At 49.9% G+C, this 18,874-nt stretch overlaps 1 protein-coding gene across 1 annotated transcript; it reads left to right on the top strand.

Annotated features, from left to right (window-relative positions):
- Window positions 1–6,935: 6,935 nt before the first annotated feature.
- On the top strand, window positions 6,936–18,570 carry ACSBG2 (acyl-CoA synthetase bubblegum family member 2; the record flags this gene model as incomplete). The annotated part of the gene is made up of 14 exons (XM_080359179.1): window positions 6,936–7,060; window positions 9,576–9,655; window positions 10,182–10,450; window positions 11,443–11,531; window positions 12,043–12,163; window positions 12,618–12,698; window positions 13,203–13,352; window positions 13,530–13,706; window positions 14,265–14,446; window positions 14,695–14,928; window positions 16,084–16,301; window positions 17,070–17,209; window positions 17,570–17,816; window positions 18,443–18,570. The coding sequence occupies 14 exons, from the start codon at window positions 6,936–6,938 to the stop codon at window positions 18,556–18,558; spliced, it is 2,229 nt and encodes a 742-aa protein (XP_080215305.1). The 3' UTR covers window positions 18,559–18,570.
- Between the last annotated feature and the right edge of the window lie 304 nt (window positions 18,571–18,874).

Below are 18,874 nucleotides of genomic sequence, written 5' to 3'. Positions count from 1 at the left end.
TTGCTCTTCTCAGCCTCGTGTCCTCCCTCTAACATGTTTTTAGCACAGCTAGAAACCCGGATGCTCTCTTCCCTTCACCCTGCAAGTTTCCTTTCGGCAGAATTAAAGGACCAAGCATTTATCTGAAGTGTTGCCTGTTTGGTTTGGCCACAGCTGTCTGGAAAATCTGCAAGAAACGCTGGGAATGGTCATGGCAAAAACAGTGTTGAGTGGGTTTTTGTGCCACTCCCTGAGGATGTGTCCACAACTTGGATGTAATCAAAGATAATCATGTTGATATAGCTAAATCAATATAGCTTATGTCAACACAATTTCTGTGTGGAGGCAACGTCTGTGCAATAAAACTCCCAACGACTGACTAGCCCTGGCATAAGGTTTCCAGAGAAGTTCTGTACAATGCAGAACTTCTTTTCTAGTGCAGTGAGTTTAAATGAGTCTGCCGCTGTTCCCCAGAGAACCTCAGCCACAAGAACAACACGGAGGGACAGTTTCCTTCTACCAAAAACTCAGCGTTGGGAATTGTGCTGCAGCATCCCCTGGGATGGACGAGCAACAGGGCAAAGCCCCACGGCTGGAGATGGTGGAACTCGCATCCTGCCCAGGGAAGCTGGGGTGGAAAGAACCTGAAAACCAGGCTGTGGGAGGACAAACACCTTTTATCCACCTACCTGGTGAATGTTTTCAGTGTTCCAGGTCAATTCTTCCATCCTGAACTGGCACAAAAGGTTGAAGTCTTATGGAAGTTTGGAACCTGAATATTAAACAGAAAGGTTCAGCTTGTTTGTGTGTGTGACCATTTTAAAGTTCTGTAACTTTTTTACTACAGTGAGTGTATGTTTAAAAAAACACAGAAAAATATTAAGTAGCCCTGTGGATTATTAACATTTCAGACTGAATTACAGGTCTTGCTCCGCACTCCAACTACAGTCAACCACCGTCAGCAACTTTTCTGCTTGTATTGTCTCCCAGCACGCAGACCGGTATCTGGACTCTGGGTAATTAGGTGATAACACATGTTTCCATGCTGCTATCGCTTGCTCTGGTTACACATTGATCCCTTCCCTGGTTACACCACAGTTTAAACGCGGAGGACAAGACAGGGCACAGCCTTGTTGTGCTTCGGGTCAGACCTACCTGGTAAACATTGTGACACCGTTGGAACAAAGTCTCTTGGCTTGAGAACGGGAAGCAAGCCTGCTGTTCTGCTAGGCAGCGGGAGAAAAGATATAATTATTTTGTTTATTGACATTCCAGAGATGCAATTGTTTTGATTTTTTATTTCTGAGCTGCTGTAAACAACCCTACTAAATTGAACTTCCGCTGGTGTCTCATTTTGGAGCAAACGGCTTTCCATCAAATTATTTTTCAGAAGTGGAATGGTGATAAATAGCATTGTGATTTGGTTTAACTTCAACATTCAGAGGATACGGTCAATACCTCTGAAGAGAAGGGATATCTAGAAGCGAGCTATATTATTGCATAGGCTAAAAATTCTAATTCTCCACTGCCTTTCCACTATATAAATGCATGTGCTACATACACTGTGTGTTGTGTAAAACAACGGGCAGCCTTTGCCTATACCGCATTGTTTCAAAAACCACTAGTGTGCATGTTTTAGTGCAGGTTTTTTTCCACAGACACCCACATCTATTCACTGTAGACCCTTTCACGTGACCAGAAAGACGCTGCAAGTCCTTGGCCAGGAAGATAACATGACCTGTTTAGGTTTCAAAATGATTCTGCTCTAACCACTCTTCTGTTTCTTTTCCTTGTGACTGCGTGGTTACCAACGTATTTTCTCAGTGCATTCATTTCTCCTTGTGTTGTACTTGTTGTGGACATTTCTGAACTAGGCTATTGGCCCAACCCATCACCCCATTATCCCTCAAGTCAATGTCCTGAGGTGCAACTGAGTCACTTGCTCCCAGTGACTCTGGAGCTCTACATTTGTGAGTGTTATCGGAGGAATGCTGGCCCAGAATATCTTACAGATCCAATGCCAGGACTAGAAGGGAAAAGTGATAAAAGTGAAAAGTTGTGTAAATGGTTGTGGGTCATTTAAGCCAGCAGATATGATTTGTTCCATATGGGGAATGATTAAGCTGAAGAAGTAACATTTTTCCACTCTGTGTCTAGAGCTGTGTGAAGAAACAATTCTTTGCTTGAGATAGGAAAGAACTTGCAAATGGGATTGCTTCTGTTTCAGCTGAAAGCAGAGAGATGTTCTGTGGGTCACAGGAAACCTGTGGCCACAGGAAGCGGCTCTGGGCAGCTGCCAGCCAGCACCTTGCCCACAAACCAACATTGCTGTACAGCAGCGTTTCCAGCCACAGGCAGGCGATTCAACCTGCACAAACCTAAAGTACCACGGACCTGGTCTGCACTTATCCTGGGCCTTGTCAAGACGCTTATCCAACCCTGTTGTCTTGTGAGAGGCCACCCCTGTCCTCAGTGGCATCTTCCTCCCCTCAGCCTTCTGGTGAGGCATGTTAAACACCTGCAAATGTGGAGGCGGGATAGAAACAGGAAACAATCAGAGAACTGTTTTGGTTGGAAAAGACCTTTAAGATCAAGTCCAACTATAACCCATCCCTGGCACTGCCCCGTGTCCTGAGAACCTCATGTCCGTCTGTCCAGCCCTCCAGGGATGGTGACTCCAGCACTGCCCTGGGCAGCCTGTTCCAATGCCCCACGGCCCTTTGGGGAAGAAATTGTTCCCAGATCCAACCTCACCCTCCCCTGGCGCAACTTGAGGCCGTTTCCTCTGCTCCTGGCGCTTGTTCCTGGGGAGCAGAGCCCGACCCCCCGGCTCCAACATGCTGTCAGGTAACCGTAGAGAGCGCGGTCTCCCCTCAGGTCCCGTTCTCCACAGCAGAGAAACAGCTGCTGCTCATGAGTTTCCGAGGCGCAGCCGCGCTCATCGGCTTCGGGGTGACTCTGTGGCCTCTACCGCCTGTTCCACCGCCCCGCGGGCGCTGCGCTGGCTCGGCACGTCCCGCCTCCAGCCTGCGGGAGCCGAGGTGCCCCCAGGGGGGCCGCGGTGCTCGACCCGAGGCCGCTGATCGGCGCTCGGCGCCGATCGCAGGCTCCGCGCTTCGGGCAACGACCGCGGGTGACCCCGGCTCGGGTGGGCGGGGCCTCACCGCCTTCCGACCGCCGGCTCAGCCAATTGCGTGGCCGCGCGGGTCTTTCGAGCGGGGGCGGAGCGGAGCGGAAGGACACGCCCCTTTCTGGGCGGGGCCCCCGCCCGGCGCGAGCGCTTTAAAGAGGCCGCACGTGGCTGCGCGCGGCAGCTGCTGTGGCGCCGCGTGGGGGGGGTCGTCGCGCGCGGCTCCTGAGGTAACGGCGCGCGATCGGTCCACGCGCGCGGCCCCGCCCTCCCCTCGCGACCGGCCGCGCGCTCCCTGTCCTGTCGCGACACGGGGAGCGCAGCGCGGGAAACCCGCCGGCGCCCACGCGGGACGGGACAGCCCCGCCCACCCCCGCGGGGTGCGGGTGGTCTGGGGGAGTGGCTGGGGGCGGGGGGAGGGGGCAGCTCGGTGGGCCCGATTCTGTCCGTGCCTACGGGGTGTCCCGAGTGGGGCTGGTGCTGAACCCGGCCTGTCAGGGGCGTCACTCACCGTGACATTAATCAGCCTGGCAGCTTCTCCTGACGCTCCCGTCACGAGTGGGGCGGCCTGGCCAACGGAGAGGAAATACCGTCAGTTTTGGTGAGATAACCCCGGGGTCTGCGTGGGGCCCACCCGTCTGTTCAGAGCAGTGGCCGGTCCCTGGTGAGCATCCATCGCTTCCCACGGGCGGCCGTCACCGGTGACACAACGTGAGGTGCGTGGAGCCCTTAGGGACCTGCCAGTTCCCACGTGTCTCCGAGCACAGGTCCTGGGACATTGAGGGGATTTCCCACTCGGGGCAGGTGGCAGCAAAGAAAACAGCGGTTTGGGAAACAGAACCTTGAGTCACGTCCCTTGGCCAGGACGCGGCGAGAGCCGCACCAGGCGGCTTCCTGTGGGACGTACAGCTGAACAGGATCCTCAGACGGCGTTATTTGAGCTCACAATTCGCTTAACAAATCTCAAACTAAAGAGAGAGAGATACAGGGTAATCTGGCGTATACGATAATTCACATGTTGAAGGGCCAAGTTTCACTTTTGGGGGAGATGTGGAAAGGCGGTGAGATGATGTGGCAACCTCCTCAAGCTGATGTGCGCAGATAGCTGGACCGGATCAGCCGCGGCGCTTTTACCAGTAAAAACAAATGAAATCAGCAACAGGAAACTCTGAGCTGTGCTGGGAAATGTCAAGGTAGCTCGCGAACATACTCGGTAATTTAAATTTCAACTGGTGTTTTTGAAGCTTTATATGTATTTCAAGCAAAAGTGTGTTCAGAGCATATTAGAAATGAGACCTTCACTCCTGTCCTATTGACTGTCATGCGGTTGCACCTAGTGATTTTGTTTTGTCAGTGAAGCTTTGTAGCGGTTTCAATGAAATCGTTTGCCAACTTCCATTCCTTCCAGGACACAGTGTTCCCTCAAGCTTTGTGTTTAAATTAGTTAAGTCACCGCACGGGTTTAATGAAAAAGTAGGTTTCTTTCAGCAGGTTTTTGGGTGTGTTTTGTGTGTTCCTCGTGTTCTGCACAGCTGGGGTGCATCACGGTGTGTGAACTCTGGGAACAGCATGTGCCAGGAGAGGATCATTCATGATCCCGTTCACCCCAGTGAGCTCTGGTGAGCGTTAAGCCTGGCTTTGGTGAGCATTAAGCCTGGCTTTGAGTGTGTGTGTGTTTTCCTGGGGCTGTGCTTGTCACTAAGCACCTGCACAGGAAGGGGTTTGTTGCAGAGCTAGTGAGAGTATATATCGTCAAATTTTTTTTGTTTCTAACCTAAATTTGTTATATAAAATGCATGATTGACTTGGGATTGATCTGGCCTGTGTTCACAAGGAAAGTTGCCCAGTCAGGTTGCAGTTCAGCTTTCTGTTTCATGCTGCGAGGAGACCTGGGTGCTCAAAAAGTTCTGCTGCTGCTCTCCAGACCCCAAGGGCCGTGATTCCATCCAGACTCCCCTTAAGGAGCCCATCCCGCTGGATGTGATGGTGACAGTGACATCCTGCTGCATCTCCCTGGCCTTGCAGGTTGTGCAGCCTCATGTCCTTGGTCTTTGTGCATCTTGGGAACCTGCTCTCGAGGTCTTGAAGAGCACATGCACAGCCAGGACAGAATGCAGTGGTGGTTTTCCACCGTGAAGTGCTTTCTCCTTCTGAGCGGCTCAGGGTGCGGCACAAACCCACAGCCGACGAGCCGAAACGCTTGTCCGGGAGATGAGGCTTCTGCCTTTTGTTGCCCGACGTGTTTCCAACCAACACCAGCCGCCCAGGAGCTAGCAGGGCGGTGCTGCGGCATCGCTGGCGCGAGGACACCCCCACCTGCGCTAGAGAGCAGATGGCAGGAGAAAGGCTGTAATTAGAGAAAGGCTTCCTTCAGGAACTCGAGAGAGCCTTCAGCTCCCCGCTGCGGGGTGCTGGGAAGGAATGTGGGTACAGAATTGCAAAAGGGGGTCAGGTCTGATGACAGCTCGTATGGCACGTTCCTCCTCCCTCGTGTCTCCTTGAGCAAGAGGGGTGGTGGTGACACCTCCAGTGGGGACTGTGGCCGGCACGCTCGTGCTCCTCTGCATGTGGGTTTGAGTTCCTCCAGGCTGGGGAGGGAACTAAAACCAGGTTTTACAGGTCTAGGTGGCTGCTCTGTAGAGATAGTGCCGGTGTCTTTTTTTCTCACAGCTGTCACGTTAAAAAATACTCAAATAAATCTTTCTGGTGTTTTGGCCGAGAATGGGGGGCTGGGCAACATCTACCGATCATCTTGGAGCTTCAGAGGTGGGATTTCTGGAGACATCCCATTCTCGGCTGCTCGTGAATGAAGCTGGTTTTGCGTTGTGAATTGTAGCTCGCAGCAGTGTGTCCTTGCGTAGACAGGGAGGCAGAATGTGCTTTCCTGGGCTGGAGGCAGCTCTGCCAGTTGTGAATGAACCTCCAGCCAGTGAGAAATTCCTTGAAACAATTAAAACTCAGCCTGCTAAGTCATAACCATCAAATGCTTTTGACTGTCAACCTTAAATAAAGCTAAGCTTGCTTTCAGCATTAGGAAACACTTTGTTTAGATGACGAAATCCCCTAAGGACAAGATACGGAGGGGGATGTAGGAGCCGCGGAACACAACAGCTGCAAAAACGCTGATTCTTATGCAAATAGGTTAAATCTCTGGGGTGTTCCAGGGCTGTGTCCCCAAACAGGGACCCCAGACCCTTGGGGTGCCCCAGGCTGGCGGCAGGTGTGGGGCCAGAGCTTCCTTAAGAGGCGGCGTGTGGGGTGAGGAGCCGCTTCCAATTGCGAGCCAGGCAGCACATGACATAAGATGCTCCAGATCTGCCTCCTGGGCGCTAGTTTAAAAATAAAGGGTATTCCACGTCGTCCTTAGCGCTGGTCCGGAGCGGCTGCGGGAGGAGAGGCGGCCATGCGTTGTAAGGCTGGACCCAGAGCTCCGCGGTGGGGGGGTTTGGGGCTCCATGGGGGGGTTTTGGGGTCCGTGGGCGGGTTTGGGGGGGTCTGAGACTCGAGTGGGAAGGTTTAGGACAAAGGGAGTGTAACATTTGAATTGTTAAGCTCCCAGGGCTCTCTCAAAGCTGTGATTGTCATGCTTGTTTTATGTGGGATGGGTGTCTCATGTACTGCTGATCAGGGTTGTTGAATGAACCGAGCACAATGTGGAGTGTGCTGCGTCCGCTCGAAGAGTTTCCCATATTTCACACACATACAGCAGTCTCCGCTCCAACCTGCTTTGGGATCGTCTCCGTCAGACGGCTGCATCAATATAAGCTGCTTTTGCTGTAACGTTTGATTGTATTTTAATTTTTAATACCTATTTTTTCCAGGGACGATGCTGTGTGAGTCAGATGCACGCATGGCGCTTGCAGAACCAGTTCCCACGGCTTATTGTAATTCAGATCCTCAAGAGAACGGGGAGGTGTCACTTGATGATGTGCTGCTCCACTCGCCAGCGAGGTTTGTCTAATTTAGGATTTTATTTTCTCTGTGTACATAGGGTATTGTTTGTATCCTATCATGTTTACTTAGATTAATTAAGCTTTTCTTGGAAGAAGTCTCAGCCATTTCTTAGTCCTTCCAAAATCCACAAGCTGCATTTGCAATCTCACCCTCTCAAAAGAAGAGGAACACAATTAAATTTGCTGTATGTAGCTACCACACAGAGTTGGGAGCTTGAAGCAGTGTACCTTTAATAAAAACTTAAATGACAGGAACAACAGAATCTTCTGTGTAACCAAAGATCACCTCTTGCGAAGGAACTTTGCATAATTGTTAATTGGGAGGGCACTGATCGAATAGTTGGAATACCAATAAGTAGGACGTTGTTTGTGAAGTGTTGCTGGCCTATAAACAGAGGTGTGCTGGGAACAGCTTGTGAGCAGGACCTACGCTGATTTATATCAAACTCCTGTTTGTTTGGCTGGAAATTTAAGCAGCCTCTTAAAGAGCGTATTAGTAGCTAAGTGTCTCTATCTCACCACGCTGTAATGGGATATAGCTGAAAAAAACCCTCTTTACCTCATTTTTTTCAGGCTTCATTTGAATTACATGTAGTAAGGGGGAGAAAAAGATGATGTAATTCACTGGAAGGGAAATAACTGGGGCTTTTTTTGCTCATATTATTGGGTCATTTGCCTGCTTTGATCATAAAAACTGGTGGAGCAATGGTGCAGAACTATTGCAACTGAGGATTAATCTGTGCTGGAAAATGCTCTCAGTAATGAGGAGGAACTGTGTAGTAGGGAACATCTTGTAATCCCTTTGGGGGAAATAAAGAAAAAAATTGATTTACTTCCCTCTTGTTTCTGGCTTGCAGATTAGATGGGAGAAGCAGTTCTGCTTTTGAACAGCACACTGGAGTAGCCATGTCAAACCTTCTCTGTGCCTTAAACCTTATCCTATGCTCAAGGCAAAAATAACTGACTATCCCCTAGAAATTCAGAGGAAAGGTAAACGAGAAGGAAGCGATTTACCCCTTACACTAAAGTTCTTGTTGTGCTGTGTGCTGATTTGTCTTCTCTTTGGTCTGGTAGAAAGGGAAGAAACGGCCTCAAGTTGCGCCAGGGGAGGTTGAGGTTGGATCTGGGAACAATTTCTTCCCCAAAGGGCTGTGGGGCATTGGAACAGGCTGCCCAGGGCAGTGCTGGAGTCACCATCCCTGGAGGGCTGGACAGACAGACATGAGGTTCTCAGGACATAGGGCAGTGCCAGGGCTGGGTTATGGTTGGATTCAGTGATCCTGGGGGGCTTTTCCAACTCAAATGATTCTATGACTGTGATGTCAAGGGTATGCAGCCCTTCTAGAAGACCTGGGAGCCAGTGCCAGGGTAAAACCTTTCAGCAAGCATGGCCGTGGGGAAAACACCTGCCACTGGCATGAGGAAACAAACACCTTCATCGTAGCCTGAAGTGAATGAGTGACCCCAGGAGGGCTGTTTGGCAAGGCAAGATTGAAATTTGGGTTCTCTGGAATAAAATCTTGGGTCAACTAGAACTTGAACCTTAGTACTACAGTGATACTCTGAGCATCACCGGGTATTGACCAGGGCAGGGGAACAAATGTCACCTGCCTGTGAATCGGAGGGTGGGATGTCCTAGAGAGCAGGGCACAGAATACCAGATCTCACAGGGTCTGGCTTCCACCTGGTGGTGTCAAGCGGGACATGTGACTTGATTATTCCTCATCCTCAACACTTATGGCCGGGAGAAGGTTTCTCTTGGAAAGGGATGGCGGAAAAACACTGTTCTGCAAATGTGCGCAGGTGGCATCTCACCAGATCTTGCAAGGATGAGAGTAAAAGGCACCACAGGACAAACCCCTGAGCAGGAGCGTGGCTGAAGCACACAGAGCATGCGCCTGTTCCCATTTCTTCACAAACATCTGGTGGGAGCCCGATGCACTGACTTTATTAGGAATGCCTAAGAACAAGATTTCCTGTTAGATCCATTTCCTGCTCTTCAGCTGGCCTGGCCCTTCTGCAGGAAACCTCGGGGGTTTCCCCAGGGTGACTGGCCAGCAATTGCAGCTTTGGAGAGAGGCCCCTGGTCCCCCTCCCTTAAACTCCCATCCTGCAGATGGGAGAAAAACACCAGCTCCATCTGCCCCTTCCCAACCTCCTCCTCACCACTGCAGACTTGTTGTTTCAGGCAACTAGAGCAGATCTCCGGTGCTAAATTATCGCTGTTTTCTAGATGTTTACGAGTTCTTCTGCAGCCTATCTGCAATGATAGCTGCACTTAGGACAACATACACTGGTCTAAAACAGTGCAGGCAGTTTGCACACACTCTGAGAGCAAGCAGTTTTGTTGCCATAGCCATGCAGGCTAGTAAAATTAATAAAGGCACTTGCAGAACATCAGGAACCACTTGGACATCCAAGGACTAACGTAATTAAGCGCTGGAGCGAGCCTAAGGCGTTCTCCAGCCCGTGTGCTAAAGCTTTAGCCAGGGCTAATTGCCTTTGCTTTGCAGAACTGGGGAGGCCCAGAGCACTGGGACAGTTGAAGATACCGAGATGGAGGGAAATAAGAGAGACACACTTAGTTCAGAAGGTAAGTGGAAAGATATTTTAGTTCGTGTGGTTGTGCATACAATTGTTATGGAAATGAGAGAGGAATTTATCGAACCAAAACAATGGAAGAAATAACTCAAATTGCAGAATGGTCTGTCCAGAAGCCTCCTGACGTTTGGCTTTCAAGCACAGGTGTGCTTCAGGGCGTAAAATAAGTAGTGTTGCTGCCTTGTGCTTGTCTGCTTTCAGTCCTCCTTCAAAAACCAAAAGCACAGTGTATATGATTGTTGTGGGAAGCTGCCACCTTAGCTGTACAAGAGCTTTAGGGCCGCAGAGCAGGTTAGAGATGGGGATGTACATGGAAAATGTTTAACAAAACTTTGAAAGTGCTTCAGCGGCTTCATCTGTTAGTCCTGATCTAAAGTACTGGGAGTTGTATGGCAAATTTCCCGAGAGCAAAGTCATAAAACTTGGGTAAGAGGCGGGGGTATAATGACATTTTCTTTCTTCATTTGATACTTATATTTATATGTTTGATACGGCGGCAAGCAATATCTATATATAAGACGCTGAGCACGTTTCTTTCAAAGCAGCCTCTGCACCTGCTGGCTCCCGCTTGTGGACCACGCAGCGCGACGGGGAGGTGAGGCTGAGGATGGAGGAGCAGGGCATGGGCAGCGAGCCTCCCAAGACCGTGCACGAGCTGTTCCAGGAGGCCGTCCAGAGATATGGGGACAACTATGCCCTTGCATCCAAGAAGGGCGGCCAGTGGGTAAAGATGACTTATAAGAAGTACTACGATGAGTGCTGGAAAGCGGCCAAAAGCTTTCTGAAGGTGAGTTTTTTGTTGAATTCTGCTCCGCCTTCATGTCCAGTTTAACTGCTGAAATGGCTGTGGTCAACTGTATCTTAAACCTGCACGTTTTCTGAGTGTAGGTGAGTCTTAAAGTGACAGTGAAATACTTGAACATGCATGAACAGCTTGGTGATTACCGCCGTGTTCTTGTTTGGATTTCTTACAAGTTGCTTACAAGTGTGTTAGAAAACATTTCAAGAGAGTTGTTTGAGGTGTATGGCAAAGCTGGACAATGCACCTCATGAGACATGTAAATTCTAATCTTTCTAAGAAAAGAATGATTAATTTTCTCTGCTTATGAATCAGACTTAAATGTCAATACTGGTTGAGGCTTTTACCTGTACTGTTGGGGTGTTAAGCTGGGTGTTAAGGAAGGTGTTGAGAGAGAAACCAACATTACCTGTACGTACTGTTACCATTATGAAGTCTTATTTCTTGAAGTGGGATCTTCCAGTCTACACACTTCATCCCTGCCTGGGATGAAACCAGAGAATCGCTGAAGGAGATTAAAAACTGGGACCTCAGCAGCTGGGAGTTGGTAGCAAAGTGCCTCTGTTGTCACTGGAGCTTGTTGCTTGTGTCAATTTTGATATCTGGCTACCTAACCTGTACTAGATGACAAAATATCTCAGTGGGTGTTGTTGAACTTAACCTCTCCTCATTCCCAGCCCAAAGGGAACTCGTAACTACCTGGACTGCAGTTCTATAACCCCGTTAGTGTCGGTGAGCTCACCATACCAAGCGCAGACCTAACCAAATCCTCTTTTTCCTGCCTACTGATGAAGTGGGACAGTGTCTGATGTGAAACTTAACTGGTTCCATATTAGATCTTCCGAAGTGTTTCAGTGTGAATTACTGTATATAATAGCATGAACTTCTCCCTTGACATTGTCTTCGCAGCAGAGATCTGTAAATTTAAGCACTCCTCAAAGGAAAAACAAGATTACAGCAATCTCCTCTCTTGTTTACAGCTGGGACTGCAGCGTTTCCATGGCGTGTGCATCTTGGGGTTTAATTCTGCGGAGTGGTTTATTGCTGACATCGGAGCGATCCTCGCAGGGTGAGGAGCAGTGCTGGCTCTCGAGATGCGTTTTACTTTAGCGTTCACATAGTCATTTCAGTGTTCACGTGAGAAGCAGCTTTCCATTAAAACCAAGCCAAATCAACTGCTTATATTTGAATTTAATTAAGATAGCTAGAACATGAACTTCCTTTGTACTTCGTTATGAATTAATGGAACAAAAAATCATTTTGATTAGACAGGTGCTTCTCTCAAAATAAGGTGAACAGTGGGTTAATCCAAAAGTGTATTTGCTTATTTAGAATATGATGGGAAATGCCAGAGCACTGCATTTTGATAGCTGAGGCATTTTGGTCCCTTGCACCACTTAGACATTTCCCATGCCCCAGAGCAGAGCCTTTGCTCTTGGAATTAAGTCCCCTGCTTTCTGTTGTTATTTTATGCGCTATTCTTCCTAAAGTTTTCTCCCTGTTAAAGTTTGAAATGGTCTGACTTTTGCCAGCAATTCTACTTATCCTCTAATTCTATTTCTTTTGTCTTTCTTCTGTAGTGGACTTGCTGTTGGTATCTACACTACAAACTCTCCCGAGGCCTGTCATTATGTAGCGGACAACTGCAGCGCCAACATTCTGGTTGTGGAAAACCATAAACAGCTGCAGAAAATCTTAGAGGTAAATAGACTTTTTAAATGGCTGGGGGTGGCTCCAGCATCCTCTTGGCAGATGTGCGATGGAAATAGCCAAGGGAAATGCTGGATCTGAAAGCAAGAGGTGCAGTGGCTGAGCCTACTCGGTGTGTTCCCTGCACAAGCCAGAGGAATAGTCGCTAGTGCTAAATCTCACGAGAGGTTAAGCGGTGGTTCCACAGCTTAACAAAGCTTCGACCTTAAGATATAAGAAGCCAAAATGAACAACTGAGCATCCCTGGGTTGTTTGGCAACATCCCAGTCCAAATGATTAATATCTCTATGGAGGCTTCCCCGTGCTCTTTCAATAACGCAGATGAGATTCTCTTAACTTGACTTAAAATGGCAATTGGAAGTAACATGTGAAGTGGTGGGTTACTTAGGCTTGGAAGGAACAAGCAGGATTTGCTCCTTCTCATGAATTTCCCTTCTTAATGCAGATTCAGGACAGACTACCTCATCTGAAAGCTATTGTCCAGTACGGGGAAGAGCTGAAAGAGAAGAGGCCAAATCTGTACTCTGTAAGTACCGGCTGTCTCGATGACGTGTGAATACCAGCTGCATTTATTTCATGGTTTGCAAGCGACCATCACCTTCCACGGGACTGTCATCACGGGAGCTTGTGGTGGTTTTAGTGTGGGATCGCTTGTTTTGCTGAAGCAACAGGCGCCCAAACCTCGCTAATCTGTGTTGCAAGGCAGGGTGTTCACGTGCCCACTGCTGCAGGGCAGCCTCGGGTCCCACAGCTACTCCAGCTTGGTGTTCCCAGTGAGTACCAGGGTTGCTACGGAGCCAGCCACCTTCCTCAGGCTGCATCCGCCTCCTTTTCTGCTTTCCACCACGGCTCTGTGGCAGCCAGAGAACATTATGGGGGTGACGGTGCATATTTACAGCCTCTTCCAGATTCTGCCAGAGGTTTGGTTGTAGGAAGCAGTTTTCTTCTCTTCATGGGTAGCAAAACGTTTAATTTCACGTGCGAATGCGAGCCAACAAACTCATGGAGCTCTTCTCTTTTATATACACAGTGGAGTGAGTTCATGGCCCTTGGCAAAGATGTTCCAGATACTCAACTCCGCGAAGTCATTAAGTCGCAGAAGCCCAACCAGTGCTGTATGCTGGTCTATACCTCGGGGACAACGGGACATCCCAAGGGCGTCATGCTCAGCCATGACAACGTAAGCATCTTTTTGTATAAATGCCCATTCTGTGACCTTGGCTGGGGGCTGAGACCAGGGAAATAAAAATCCCTGATATAAAGACTACAGGATGCCGTAGACATGTTTTATGAGCTGCGTGTTCTGTGTTGCTGCTGGATGCGCCATCACCGAACGCTGCTGTGGGTCTCGTTCCAGCTGACGTGGACGGCGGCCGTGGCGGGACGGTTCATCATGCACTCGCGCAATAAGGAGAAGCAGGAACGGGTGGTCAGCTACCTGCCCCTCAGCCACATTGCTGCACAGATGGCAGATATTTGGTTGGCAGTGACATTCGGTGCACAAGTTTTCTTTGCTCAACCAGACGCATTGAAGGTAAAAAACACAAACAGAAGAGATTAAAAGTCCTACCCCCATCCACCTGCTTGTAGCGGGCATGGGTGTTTTAAAATGACCGTGGCTGACTTACCTCCTGATTCTGAAAGCTGTTTATTTGTGTAGTGACCGACTGCTCCAGTTTAAGGGTCTGTTGGTCACTCTGACCTTTGTCTTTTGACTGTGTGTTGCCAGCAAGGCTGAGCTGACCAAGCGCTTGACAACCAGAGCTTCCCAGTGTCTGTCTCACCTGACACCAGCTCTCCACCCCAACGGCTCGGTTGAGCAACGTTTGCTCTGTCCACATTGCCAAATGCCACTACTGTTAAATCTATTTGTGTCCCGAGGAGAGCGTGATTCTCCTCTCAGTGCTGTGTCAGCGTTGACACTGAAATCCTCGACCCTTGTTTTCTTAAAACCTCTTTCTCTTGGTGGCAGCGCAGCTGAAAATGAGCAATTCCTCAAAACCAATGGCAAAGTCAGTCTTAGGCCTGGCCTAGTGACCAGCACTGACCCAACGATGTCTATAGTGAAAGCTGTGTTAAATTCTTCGCTCAGGGCACCTTGGTAGACACCCTGCGGGAAGTGAGGCCAACGGTTTTTTTGGGAGTTCCTCGTGTCTGGGAAAAAATTGAAGAGAAGATGAAATCCATCGGTGCAAAGTCGTCGTCACTCAGAAGAAAAGTGGCATCGTGGGCCAAGGGAGTCGGGTTGCAGACAAACCTGAAGTGGATGAACGGGTAACTATCAACTATGCTTAATAGCTGTTATGAATTTATGAGTATTAGGAGAACTTTGCTATCAGATCAGATGTATCCCATGTAACAGGCCGGACTCATGGACAGTAAAAGCCAAAGGTTGGACCAGAGGGTGAGCAGCGAGGGCTGGAGAGGGAAGTAATTTACTTGTTGCTGAATAAACTAAACCGGAGGAAGGGGGAGAAGTTCTACTTTGTGACTGAGATCTTGCCACCATTTGTCTCCTGCAGGTGCTCTGAAGTCCCAGTGAACTTCCACATAGCCAGGCACTTGGTGTACAACAAAGTGCGAAAAGCCATTGGGCTGGACCGCTGCACAAAGTGCTACACGGGGGCCGCTCCCATCACCCGAGAGACGCTGGAGTTCTTTCTGAGCCTGAACATTCCTGTGCTCGAGCTGTACGGCATGAGCGAGAGCACCGGGCCGCACACCATCTCTCTGCCCCACGTGTTCAGGCTCACCAGGTAAACACCTTTGTTGAGCAGAGAGATGGTGCCAAGGAAAAGCTGCTTTAAGGTTTCTCCTGCATCTGGCACATCTGTCTGGCCTGATGCAGTTTATCAGTGCAGGACACACATGGACCTGCTGGAGAAGGGCCAGAGGAGCCACAGAAATGACCCGAGGCTGGAACAGCTCTGCTGGGGACAGGGGAGAGAGCTGGGGTGTTCAGCTGGAGAACAGGAGCTCCAGGGAGACTTCAGTGCAGCCTTTCTGTGCTTAAAAGGGGCCCATGAGAAAGATGGGGACAGACTTTTGAGCAGGGCCTGTTGCGACAGGACAAGGGGTGATGGTTTTAAACTAAAGGAGGGAGATTCAGGCTGGACATGAGGAAGGAATTGTTGCCCTGAGGGTGGTGAGAGCCTGGCCCAGGTTGGCCAGAGAGGTGGTGGATGAACCATCCCTGAGACATCCCAGGCCAGGCTGGACGGGGCTCTGAGCACCCTGAGCTGGTGACGATGTCCCTGTCATGGCAGAGGGGGCACTGGGCGAGCGGGAAAGGTCCGTTCAACCCAAACCATCTGTGATTCTGTGATCCCTGGAATCTTGCTGCCAGGAAACAGACACTGGGGAGCCAGTTCCTTTGGCCACATCTTGCAGATGAAGAGATCTGCCAAGGGCAACAGCCATGTTACTGATATTTGACTTGGCCTGGATCCTCTAGGAACTGAGGAGGAATCAAGTGATAGGAAGAAGGAAGAATTAGTAACTCTAACCTACAGCTCACTTTAATGTCAAATGAATTGGAACCGTAAGGCTGTGCTGTTGCTTTGAGTGGCTTGTTCAGCCTGCAGAGTAAACAGCCCCATTGGTAGAAGTTTGCTGCCAGGGACATAGATCTTCTCATTCAAAGCTCAGGTGTTTGAGAACAATGAGTGGAAAACACCAGGTGTGTGCGCACTGATCTCTCTGCAATAACGACTTCTTCTGTTGTTCCCCTTACATAAACAATGCCTTTTAAGTCTGTAAGCTCCTTGCTGAAGCCGTTGCAATAAAAGACTGCCCGGCTTTGTTCAGACGCTTTAGCTTGAGAGAGTCCTGACATAATCTCAGTCTGCTGCTCAGCCTTGAATTGAAAACCGAAATCAATGGCATGGCTTTGTGCTTGTGTTCTCTTTGAGCTGCGGAAGGGAAGTCCCGGGCTGCCGGACGCTGATTCATAAGCCAGATGCTGACGGCAACGGGGAGGTCTGCTTCTCGGGCCGCCACATCTTCATGGGCTACTTGAACATGGAAGACAAGACCAAAGAGGCGATCGATGAGGACGGGTGGCTGCACTCGGGTGACCTCGGCAAGCACGATAAAGATGGATTCCTCTACATCACTGGCAGAATCAAAGGTAACGCACCCCCTGGCTCTGCCTTGAGGTTCCACGGTGCTGCAACACCTAACCCTGCACGTTATGTATTTTAAATACTCCTGAAGTTTAATATGAATATGGCTGCGGTGTGTTGTGTCACCGAGCAGGTGACCTGGTGTGTAATGGGAGTAGAGGATTGTCCTCTAAACCAGCGTGTGTTTGCACAACGGATCCTCTGATCTCCCGGGTGGCAGTTAAAGCTTTATTGCTGTGTTTTATGGCGCCGGACCCCTCTGTGTCCCTCTGGTTTCAGCTGGCTGGGCTAGTTGAGCTCTAAGAGAAAACAAGAGCTTAACGTTGTTATGAAAGGGGCTTGGGACACCGCTTTGAGCAACCCCAAACAAATCCAGTTTCATGCAAGATTTCGGTAATCAAAAAGAGAGAAATAGTCATGCAAAGGGGCCGCTTGAAGAGATCTATAAAAGCCAGTTGAGACACATGGGTTCTGTGGATCTTCAAGATCCCCGCTGCGTCTCGGCGTATTTTGTACTTCATTTTCTGAACATCTTGGCTACCAACTGATGTCCCCTAGAGTCTAATGGGACTGAGGTGCTCGTAGCCCACACCCTGTGTCCCTGAACTGCAAACATCTCTGGAGCAGCAAAGCAGCTTTTGCAACGAGCCTGAACCAGAGCCTGGGTTCGCTGGGACACAGACTTGCTGTCCAAAGGTGCTATAAAGTCATTTCAGATGGTGAAGGAATAGGGAAAAGCTCCAAGCGTCAATCCAGATTTGACTCTTTTCCAGAGCTCATCATCACCGCAGGAGGTGAGAACGTTCCTCCCGTTCCCATCGAGGACGCTGTAAAAGACGCTGTTCCCCTCATCAGCAACGCGATGCTGGTTGGAGACAAAGCCAAATTCCTTGCTATGCTCCTAACGCTGAAGGTAACGGGGAACGGGGGGGAATCTGCGGAATGGCTTTAGCTCCAGCGAGGAAGATCACTGTTACACATTAAGTGTATTCTGTGGGCAGGAAGGGTTGTAGCCAAGTTGCAAACAGTTGTAACTGTCCAGAAAAATGAGCATTGCAACTCGAGGGTCTTCTGTTGTTCAGGGCAATTCTTCTGTACCACGCAGGGCAGAAAGAAACAGAAGTAAAAGACCTAAAAATGAGACTAAGAAACGATTCTGCTTTTCTTACCCAGTTTTAGTATCTCCTGGCGCGGGTTGGACAGTAACAAGCTCATTAGCGTGGAGGGAATCGAGTGTTCAACACCAAGTCACCTGTTTGGCCTTGTCTTGCAGTGCAACGTGAATGTGGAAACTGGTGAGCCAGGGGATGATCTGACTCCGGAAGCTGTTGAATACTGCCAGAAACTGGGCAGCAAGGCCACGAAGGTCTCCGAAATCATCGGCGGCAAAGACAAGGCTGTGTACGCGGCCATCCAGAAGGGGATCTCGGCTGTCAATGAGAGAGCTGTCTCCAACGCCCAGAGAGTCCAGAAATGGGTTCTTCTTGAAAAGGACTTTTCCATCTTCGGAGGCGAGCTGGGTGAGTGCTGGGTGGGCACCGGGGTCAGCCCGTCCTTGGGGATGAACTGACAACACACGCAGGACCCCCAGTACATGGGGCGGCTCAGCCCTTCCTTGCTGTGGCTCTTCCACGTTGGGGTTTTGGGGAGAGTGGGAGGAACTTCCAGTTCTGCCCGGCTGGGCAGTGCTGGCCCAACAGCCTCAAGTTGCGCCAGGGGAGGTTGAGGTTGGATCTGGGAACAATTTCTTCCCCAAAGGGCTGTGGGGCATTGGAACAGGCTGCCCAGGGCAGTGCTGGAGTCACCATCCCTGGAGGGCTGGACAGACGGACATGAGGTTCTCAGGACATGGGGCAGTGCCAGGGCTGGGTTATGGTTGGACTTGATGGTCCTGAGGGGCTTTTCCAACCAAAATGATTCTACGAATCTACGACCCTTGGTTCTGCGCTGGCTCTCGCAGGGCGGTCGTGCCGTTTGTACTCACGAGAGATTTTATCCATTGCAAAGAGTAATTTTGAATTCAACATTTGTTCACGTGTTTGGAATCTTCCCCCGGGCTTCCTTCACCCTAACATCGCTTTGTGCCCCAAAACGCCGCCCCCTGCAGCCCCATCACCACCAACCTCACGCCGTCTTGTCTCCACAGGCCCCACAATGAAGCTGAAGCGACCCGATGTGGCGCGGAAGTACAAAGAGCAGATCGCTCAGTTTTACGTGGACGCCGAGACGCCCGCGGCGCCGGAGAACGCCCTGCGGCAGTGACACGGAGCCCCGAGCCCCCTGGAGGATCCCCCGGGCTCTGTGTGAATAAACCTCATCGTGCAGCCCTCCCCATTCACCCAAATCTATTTCATTTTGGCCCTCGTACTGCAGTGTGGTGAGCGTGGTCGTGCTGTGTCCTAATGCTGAGTATTCCTGTGGATGTTTTTGTCTTTCCACTTTATTTTTAAGAAGGGCAATGCAATGTTTACCCCAAATCCTTATTACTGTTGCGTTTTAACCAAAGTTGTCTTTTCTAGAGCTGAATGCAAACCAATCGGGAACTGCAATCTTCCCTACATAGCCCTGTCCTTACCTC

The sequence above is a fragment of the Nesoenas mayeri genome (genome assembly GCF_963082525.1).
Source record: "Nesoenas mayeri genome assembly, chromosome: 25".
Classification (NCBI taxonomy): Eukaryota; Metazoa; Chordata; class Aves; order Columbiformes; family Columbidae; genus Nesoenas; species Nesoenas mayeri.
The sequence above is the reverse complement of the archived record's forward strand: the minus strand, read 5'-3'. Positions and strand labels throughout refer to the sequence as shown.